This window comes from Melopsittacus undulatus, chromosome 27 (assembly GCF_012275295.1).
Source record: "Melopsittacus undulatus isolate bMelUnd1 chromosome 27, bMelUnd1.mat.Z, whole genome shotgun sequence".
NCBI classification, from domain to species: domain Eukaryota; kingdom Metazoa; phylum Chordata; class Aves; order Psittaciformes; family Psittaculidae; genus Melopsittacus; species Melopsittacus undulatus.
In genome coordinates, this window is record NC_047553.1 from 289,645 (window position 1) to 299,154 (window position 9,510).

At 56.1% G+C, this 9,510-nt stretch overlaps 2 protein-coding genes and 1 long non-coding RNA gene across 4 annotated transcripts in view; all 3 read right to left on the minus strand.

The window, feature by feature from the left end:
* The window catches only part of SHANK1 (SH3 and multiple ankyrin repeat domains 1), a 29,939-nt gene extending 29,403 nt beyond the window's left edge, over window positions 1-536 (minus strand). Inside the window, 1 exon segment of the mRNA XM_034072355.1 lies at window positions 503-536. The gene's annotated coding sequence lies outside the window, so the exon portion shown is untranslated.
* A 657-nt stretch (window positions 537-1,193) lies between these two features.
* On the minus strand, window positions 1,194-5,571 carry EMC10 (ER membrane protein complex subunit 10). 2 transcript variants are annotated; one of them, XM_034072396.1, is made up of 7 exons: window positions 5,448-5,571; window positions 4,626-4,686; window positions 3,965-4,077; window positions 3,724-3,828; window positions 2,471-2,655; window positions 1,705-1,798; window positions 1,194-1,304 (listed from the first exon to the last, which is right to left on the minus strand). In XM_034072396.1, the coding sequence occupies exons 1-7, from the start codon at window positions 5,532-5,534 to the stop codon at window positions 1,194-1,196; spliced, it is 756 nt and encodes a 251-aa protein (XP_033928287.1). In that variant the 5' UTR covers window positions 5,535-5,571. The 2 variants fall into 2 exon arrangements, with proteins under 2 accessions (XP_033928287.1, XP_033928286.1); XM_034072395.1 differs by having other exon boundaries at window positions 4,626-4,689; window positions 5,448-5,543.
* A 2,685-nt stretch (window positions 5,572-8,256) lies between these two features.
* LOC117437736 (uncharacterized) lies at window positions 8,257-9,495 on the minus strand. Its single transcript, XR_004550498.1, has 3 exons — window positions 9,446-9,495; window positions 8,915-8,956; window positions 8,257-8,317 (listed from the first exon to the last, which is right to left on the minus strand). It is a non-coding gene; the product is annotated as an uncharacterized lncRNA (long non-coding RNA).
* Window positions 9,496-9,510: the final 15 nt, after the last annotated feature.

Here is a 9,510-nt window from a genome sequence, read left to right on the forward strand (position 1 = left end):
CACCTTCTCCATGCAACGAACACGTGACACGAGTGGGGAGGGGGGGGGTCGCACACGTGTCCCTATGGGGCACATGTGTCCCCTATAGAACACATGTGTCCTCCTATGGAACACGTGTGTCCCCCTATGGAACACGTGTGTCCCCTATGGCTCTTGCACACGTGTCAGCACCCCCCCTATTGCACAAGCCCCCCCCCCATTACCCCCGGTTCCATTGCCTTACACGGGTGGGGGGGGGGGGTCTCCTTTGCACACTCACCCCCCCCCCCCACGCCCTTTGCACGTGTCCCCTGGGTGCATTGCACTGCCCCCCCCCATTCTTAAAGGGACCCCCCCCATTACATCCCCCACCCATTCCCCTGCACGACCCCTCCCTGGTGCATTGCAACCCCCCCATCCGGTAACACCGATTCCACCCCCCCCCTTTATCCCCCCCATGGGTGATTCCCCCCCCCATCCCCCCCCCCATCCCCCCGTTCCCCCCCCCCCCCCCGGTTCCTACCGGCGGTGCCGGGCGCGGCCCCGGGCAGCGGCGGAGCGGAGCCCCCGGCGCGGTGACAGCGGCGACTCCCGGCCCCGCCCCCCCCCCCAACGTCCACCTCCGCTTGGCCCCGCCCACCGCTTGGCCACGCCCACATACACAAGCCCCGCCCACACGCCCGGTACCGGCGCGATGAGCGCTGACCCCCCCCCCCCCCCCACTATACCGGTACCGGCCCCTACGGGCGCTAAGCCCCGCCCACTGCCTCTAAGCCCCGCCCACCGCCCTGTCTACTACGTTAAGCCCCTCCCTTTGCCTCCGCCAAGCCCCGCCCACCGACGCTGATTGGCTCCACCCACCGGCGGGGGCGCCACGCCTGTAGCCCCGCCCACTTGTTCTGGCCACACCCTCCACCAGGCCCCGCCCACTACGGCAGCCACACCCACTCCCCTTAAGCCACGCCTACCGCCAGCTTAGTGAATGAATGGGGAGGGGGGAATCTGCCACCTTGGGGTGCTCTGGGGGGGGCCCCCCCCACTTCCAGCACCTCAAAAGGACCCGGAGGGACCAGGGCTGCCCCCCCCCATTGGGTCCCCCCCAAAACCAGGCAGCAAATGGGGGGGGAGGGCACAAATGGGTTTATTCATTGACCCCCAGAATTGGGGGGGACACACACATAAAGAGGGAGGGTTTGGGGGGGCATTTGGGGGGGTCACCGTCCCCCCCCGCCCCCCCCACCCCCTGTTGCTCCCCCTTGTCCCCCCCCCGCATCGGGGGCTCCGGACATCATGAGGAAGAGGACGATGGGGATGATGTACATCCACTGTAGGGGGAGGGGAAAGGGGGGGTCACCCCCAAATCCCCCCCCCAAAGGGAGCCAAAATGGGGGGGGAGGTAAGGTATGGGGGTGTCAAGGGGTGGGGGGAAAGGGTTTGGGGGACCCACATGAGTTGAGAAGGGGCAATGGGGGGGGACAGGAAGGGTTTGGGGGGAGATACAGGGGGGATCATGGGGGGGGGAGATGGGGGGGGTTGAGCTGTTTTGGGGGTATGGAGGGTGTTTTGGGGTGGTCTGGGGTGGTTTTGGGTGTTTTGGGGTGGTTTTGGGGTGGTGTTGGGGTGATTTTGGGGTGTTTTGGGGTGTTTTGGGGGTGATTTTGAGGTGTTTTAGGGTTTTTTGGGTGATTTTGGGGTGGTTTTGGGGTGTTTTGGGGGTGCTCTCACGTATTTGGCGAAGAAGGAGCGCTGCTCCTGCGGGTTCCGGGCGCGCTGAGCCTGCTCCTGCTCCAGGTGCCGGATGAATGCTGCTGTCTCGGGGCTGGGGGGTGAAACAGGGAGGGGGGGGTGTCATGTGTACCCTAAAACCTGCTCCATCCCATCCCCATCCCACCCCGTGTCCCCATCCCCATCCCATCCCACGTCCCCATCCCATCTCATCCCCATTCCATCCCATTCCCATCCCCATTCCCATCCCATCCCCATCCCACCCCATGTCCCCATCCCATCCCATTCCCATCCCATGTCCCCATCCCATCCCGATCCCCATCCCATCCCACGTCCCCATCCCATCTCATCCCCATTCCATCCCATCCCCATCCCCATGTCCATCCCCATCCCCATCCCATCCCATCCCCATCCCCATGTCCATCCCATGTCCCCATCTCATCCCCATCCCATCCCCAGCCCCATCCCCACCCATCCCCATATCCCCATGTCCATCCCATATCCCCATATCCCCATGTCCCCATATCCCCATGTCCCCATGTCCCCATATCCCCATGTCCCCATATCCCCATGCCCCCATTCCCATCCCATGTCCCCATGTCCATCCCCACGTTCCCATGTCCCCATGTCTATCCCCATCCCATCCCCATGTCCCCATGTCCATCCCATGTCCCCATGTCCATATCCACATCCCCATATCCCCATATCCCCACATCCCCATGTCCCCATATCCCCACGTCCCCATGTCCCTGCCATGTGCTCTCACGTGGCCGCGGGCATCGGCTGCCTCAGCACCACGCTGCTATTGAAGCTCTCCAGCTCCCTGTCCTCCACCGGAGCTCCGCGGCAGGATCCCGGTGCCGGCACCACCAGCGCCAGAGCCACCACGTTCCCGGCCACGTCCACGTGCACCGAGAGCTCGTCTGAGAGGTGGGACTCCAGCAGCGCGCACTGGGGGAGACATGGGGGTGCATGGGGGTGGATGGGGGTATAGGGGGTATGGGGGGTATAGGGGATATAGGGGGTATAGGGGGTATATGGGGTATAGGGGGTACAGGGGATATAGGGGATATAGGGAGTATATGGGGTATAGCGGGTATGGGGATATAGGGGGTATATGGGGTATAGGGGGAATAGGGGATATAGGGGGTATAGGGGGTATATGGGGTATAAAGGGGATAGGGGATATGGGGGATATAGGGGGTATAGGGGATATAGGGCATATAGGGGATATAGAGGGTATGGGGAATATAGGGGGTATAGGGGGTACAGGGGATATAGGGGGTATATAGGGAATATATAGAGGATATATAGAATATATAAGTGATATATGGGATGTATAGTGGATATATAGGGGATGTAGGGGACATATAGCATATATAGGGGATATACAGAATATATATAGGGGACGTAGAGTTCACATAGGGGATGTATAGGGGATGTATATAATACATGGGGTATATGGGTTATGCAACATGGGATATGGGGTATATGGGATATATGGAATATATCGGATATGAAATATATATAGGATATATGGCATATGTAAGATACGGAATATATGGGATATGGGTTACGGGGTATGAAATATGGGGTATACGGGAAATATGGGATATGGGATATGAGAATGAGATGTAGGTATAGAGATAGGATAGGTAGGTTTGGATAGGGGATATGGGTATGGCGTTTGGGACATGAGAATGTGGACATCCAGCAATATGGGATATGGGACACAGTCATATGAATACGGGATATGGAAAACAAGGACATGGAGATATGGGATATGAAACATGGATATGGGAATATGGAAAACAGATATGGAATATGGGATACAGGACGTTGGGATATGGGATAAGGGACACTGGGATATGGGATATGGGACACTGGGATATGGGATACGGGACACTGGGATATGGGATACAGGACATTGGGATATGGGATAAGGGACACTGGGATATGGGATACAGGACATTGGGATATTGGATATGGGACATTGGGATATGGGATACGGGCACTGACCGCGCGCACGAAGGAGGTCACGTGGGAGCCCCCGGGGTCCTCGCCAGGTCCTAGTGCCCGCCTGGGGATGCGCACGCGGTAGAGCCCGTCCCTGGCGGCCACCTCCTGCCGGGACACAGCAGCACCCCCATTACCCTTATGGGGTCACCCCATCACACCCATTACCCCTATGGGGTGACCCCATCACCCCCATTACCCCCATGAGGTATCCCCTCACCCCCCCATGGGTTCCCCCCCGTACCCGCAGTTGGTTCCGCTCCTCCTCCGTCAGCTGCTTCTGCACCAGGCTCAGCCCAGGCTCAGGCCCAGGGCTCCAGGTCAGGGTCCCCCGGCGGCGGAAGCGGGGGGCATCGTCTGTGGGGGGGCAATGGGGGTAATGGGGGTAATAGGGGTAATGGCGTCAATGGGGTAATGGGGGTAATAGGGGCAATGGGGGTAATGGGGGGTAATGGGGGTAATGGGGGGCAATGGGGACAATGGGGGTAATGGGGGGTAATGGGGGCAATGGGGACAATGGGGGTAATGGGGGGTAATGGGGGCAATGGGGACAATGGGGGGCAATGGGGACAATGGTGGTAATGGAGTTAATGGGGGCAATGGGGGTAATGGGGGCACAATGGGGACAATGGGGTAATGGGGACAATGGGGTGTAATGGGGGCAATGGGGTAATGGGGGCAATGGGGACAATGGGGACAATGCGGGGCAATGGGGGGCAATGGGGACAATGGTGGTAATGGAGTTAATGGGGGCAATGGGGTCAATGTGGACACAATGGGGGTCAATGTGGACACAATGGGGGTCAATGGGGACACAATGGGAGTCAATGGGGACACAATGGGGGTCAATGGGGACACAATGGGGGTCAATGGGACCCCCCCATGTTGGGGGGGTTAAAGCTTACCCAGTTCAAAGGAGTGCTCCAGGGGCAGGGAGCAGGGCTCCGTGTCCCGCGGCTCCGAGGGCTGCCATGGGGGGGAATGGGGTCAGCCTCATTAATATTCATGAGCCGCAAGGGATTAATCCCACCCCTCATTACTAGTGGTGAGCATGGGGCACCGTTATGAAGGATCACTAACAGCCCCTCATTAATATTAATGAGGTGAATCAGATTCCATCTGTTCTCTCATTAATATTAATGAGATGAGTCTGACCAAGCTTTTAAGTCGTCTGTCCTCTCATTAATATTAATAAAGCTACTACATTCGTTAATAATAATAAGCTTTAATGACCCTTGTTCTGTTTCTCATGAATATAAACCATTAAACCACTTCCTTCATTAATATTAATAAGGCTTAATAGTCTCCTGCTCATTCATATTAACGAAACAACTCAATATATTCTTTTGTCTTATTAATATTCATGAGCTTCACATTATAAATATTAATATTTCATCACGAGACCAACCTAATTAACATAAACGTGCTTACAACCTCATTAATATTAATGCTAATGCACAGATTCACTCTTCAATAACATTAATGAACTCCGAGTATATTTACTCTCTCATTAATATTAATCACTCCACCCTCCCTCTGCTCCACCCTCTCATTAATATTAATACTATCCGACCACGCCTCCTCATGACTATTAATGAGCTCTATGCCCGTACTGGGCCCCCCTCATCAAGCCGCGGCCGCACCGCACCAAACCCACGTGACCACGCCTCATGCATATTAACTAACCCCACTCAAACCCCGCCCCTCATGCATATTAATGAGCTCACCCTCATCCCGAGCCCTCCCCGGCAGCCGCTGCCCAGCGCGGCCGCCACCAGCAGCGGCACCAGCGCCGCCGCCATCTTGGCCGCCATCTTGGCCGCGCGGGGGAGGCCGGGAAGGGGGCGTGGTCTAACGGGAGGGATCACCACGGAGGCGTGGCCTACGCGGGACGGGGCGTGGCCAAGGGAGGTCGCGTGGGGGCGTGGTCAGAGTGGGAGGGGTCACAGTGGGGGCGTGGCCTAAGTGAGAGGGGCGTGGCCTGCCGGCCTCCGCGCGCTTGGCCGCGGGCGCCATCTTGAGGCGTCCCGGCGCCATCTTGAGCGGCGGCAGCGCCGAGGCCCGAAGCGTCCGGTAACCTCCGTGTGTGTCCCCCCCCACAACCGGTTCCATCCGGATCGATCCCGGTTCCATCCGGATCGATCCCGGTCCGATCCGGATCCATCCGGTCCCCAGGCCCAGCCCCGCCATGGGCCGGCTGCGGCGGTGCCTGGCCCGGGGGGAGCTGGGGCCGCTGAGGGAGCTGAGGCTGCTGGAGAGCGAGTTCCTGCAGGTGAGGGGAGAGGGACCCGATAGAGCCTGTATGTTACATATAGTGTGTTATATACAGCCTGTACACATCATAGACTGACTTATATAGAGCTATACATCACATATAGTGTGTTATAGAGAGCCTGGACACCTCATAGACTGACTTATATAGAGACATACATCACATATAGTGTGTTATATAGAGCCTGTACACCTCATATACTGACTTACATAGAGCTATACATCACGTATACTGCCTTATATAGAACCTACACGTCACATATAGCATTGTATATAGCCTGTAATTGCCTCCTACAGACCCTGTATATTGCATAAACCGTCATTATATAACCTATGAGAGCTCTATACAGTCTATATACCATCATTATATAGCTTATAGATCATTATATATCCTATATATCTTATAAGTCATTGTTATATATCTTATATACTGTATACATCATTATTAGATAGCCCATATATTATTGTATAGCCAATATATTCTCGTCTATTCTATAATCATTATATCCCCTATATATCATCATTATATCACTGATATACTGTTACATATCCCATATATCGTCACCTATCCCATAGATCATCATTCTATACCCTATATATCATAATTATATCGCTGATATATCATTACATAGCCCCTGTATCCTCATGTGTCCCATAGATAACCATTCTATACCCTATATATCATCATTCTATACTCTATATATCATTATATCACTGATATACTGTTACATATCCTATATATCCTCATCTATCCCATATATCATCATTCTATACTCTATATATCATCATTATATCACTGATATATCATTACATAGCCCATATACCCTCATCTATCCCATAGATAACCATTCTGTACGCTATATATCATCATTATATCGCTGATACACCACTACATATCCCCTATATCCTCACCTATCCCATAGATCACCATTATACACCCCATTCACCCCATTCACCCCATACACCCCATTCACCCCATACACCCCATACACCCCATTCACCCCATTACACCCCATCCCATCCCGCAGGTGACCCGCAGCGGTGACGCCGCCGGCCTGCTGACTGTGGCCATTGCTGCCTCCTGCCCTCAGCTGCCGGCTCCTGACCTGCTGCTGCTGGCGCGGCCATGGAGCCCGGAGCGAGGGGAGCCTGAGGAGCTGCAGCCCCTGGGGTGAGGCCCTGACGTGTGTCACAGTGTGTCCCAGTACGTCCCAGTGCACCCCGATGGGTTCCAGTGCACCCCGATGGGTTCCAGTGCGTCCCAATGGGTTCCAGTGCATCCCAATGGGTTCCAGTGCACCCCGATGGGTTCCACTGCGTCCCAATGGGTTCCAGTGCATCCCAGTGCACCCCGGTGTGTCCCAGTGCACCCCAGTGTGTCCCAATGCACCCTGATGGGTTCCAGTGCGCCCCAGTGCATCCCAATGGGTTCCAGTGTGTCCCAATGCACCCCAGTGTGTCCCAGTGCGTCCCAATGCACCCCGATGGGTTCCAGTGCGTCCCAATGGGTTCCAGTGCGTCCCAGTGCATCCCAGTGCGTCCCAATGCACCCTGATGGGTTCCAGTGCGTCCCAATGCACCCCAGTGTGTCCCAGTGCGTCCCAGTGCACCCCCATGCGTCCCAATGGGTTCCAGTGTGTCCCAATGGGTTCCAGTGCGTCCCCATGGGTTCCAGTGCGTCCCAATGGGTTCCAGTGCACCCCGATGGATCCCAATGGATCCCAATGGGTTCCAGTGCATCCTGATGGATCCCAGTGCATCCCAATGGATCGCAATGCATCCCAAGGGGTTCCAGTGTGTCCCAATGGATCCCAGTGCATCCCGATGGATCCCACTGCATCCCAATGGATCTGTGCAGCCCAATGGATCCCAATGGATTCCAGTGCATCCCAGTGCACCGCAATGGATCTCAGTGTGCCCCAATGTATCCCAAGGACCCCAATGGATCCCAGTGCATCCCAATGGTTGTCAATGGATCCCAACGGATCCCAATGCACCCCAATGGATCCCAGCTGATCCCAGTTGATCCCAATGTCTCTCTCTCTCTCCCCCCCCCAGGCTGCTCCCTCTCTCCTGCGCCCGCCTGTCCCTCTGGAGCCGGCGCCGGCTCCAGCTCCGGCTGCAGCTGGGCCTGGGCCGCTCGCTCCTGCTGCAGCTGCTGGTGCCAGGGCTGCTGCCGCGCTGGCTGCGCCTGCTCTTCCTGCTGCACCCCCCCCCCGGGGGCTGGTGCTCCCCCCCCCGGACCCCCATTGAACACAGGCACCCCTCGGAACGCTCCATTTATTCAATGGGGGGGTCCACTTAGAGACACTCAAGTCCTGCGGCCCTAAAGGGGGGTGGGGGGTCATGGGGGGGCAGCAGCTCCCTGGCAGGTGCTGATCCCCCCCCCCCCACCAATGAATGGGCCTAATGGAGGGGGCTGCAATTAAATGTGTACCCCAAGTAAGCTGCCGTGTTAAAACCCCCATAATTAACATCCCATAATTAACCCCCAATTAACACCCCATAATTAACCCCCCAATTAACACCCCATAATTAACCCCCCAATTAACACCCCATAATTAACCCCCCCAATTAACCCCCAATTAAACGCCCCCATTAATAACCCCCAAATTAACCCCCCCATTAAACACCCCCACAATTAACCCCCCCATTAACACCCCATATTTAACTCCCCTATTAATCACCCCCATTATTACCCCCCCACCCCCAGTTAAACCCCATTAATAACCCCCAAATTAACCCCCCCATTAAATCCCCCCATAACTAACCCCCCCAATTAACCACCCACTCAATTAAACCCTAATGAAACCCCATAAATTACCCCACCAAATAGCCCCCCCAATTAAACACACCCCTAATAAGCCCCCTAATAGCCCCCCCATAATTAACACCCCATAATTAACACCCCCCCCATCATTACCTCCCCTCACCATCTCATGCAGCCACTGCTCTCACTGGGGCACTGTGTGGGAACAGATGGGGGTTGGGGGTGTTGGGACCCCCCCCATGTCTCCATCCTGCCCTGGTTCAGCACCCCCCCCCCACCCCATTAACAGCCCCATTGCACCCCCAACACCCCACTGACCCCCTCTATGACCCCACTGGGACCCCACTGACCCCCTCTATGACCCCATTGGGACCCCCTTGACACCCCATTGACCACCCCAGTGACCCCATTGCCACACCATTGACACCCCATAGCCGCTTACCACGGATCTCCAGCTGGCACTCGGTCAGTGCCTCCCCCAGTTCATTGACAACCCCATTGCCCCCATTGACACCCCATTGACCCCATTGCCACCCCATAGCCCCTATAGCCGCTCACCGCAGATCTCCAGCCAGCACTTGGTCAGTGCCTCCCTCAGCTCATTGACTGCCCTATTGACCCCATTGACACCCCATTGCCCCCATTGCCCCCATTGACACCCCATAGCCCCCCATAGCTGCTCACCGCGTATCTCCAGGCGGCACTCGGTCAGTGCCTCCCCCAGCTCACTGACCACACCATTGACCCCA

Excerpts from the sequence above, each read along its gene's own strand:
- EMC10 (XM_034072395.1), bottom strand. The coding sequence starts at position 5,534 with ATGGCGGCCAAGATGGCGGCGGCGCTGGTGCCGCTGCTGGTGGCGGCC. Across the intron at positions 4,078-4,625 it reads GGAGCACTCCTTTGAACTGG|ACGATGCCCCCCGCTTCCGC; the intron begins GTAAGCTTTAAC and ends GCCCCCCCACAG. Across the intron at positions 2,656-3,723 it reads TGACCTCCTTCGTGCGCGCG|TGCGCGCTGCTGGAGTCCCA; the intron begins GTCAGTGCCCGT and ends TGTCTCCCCCAG.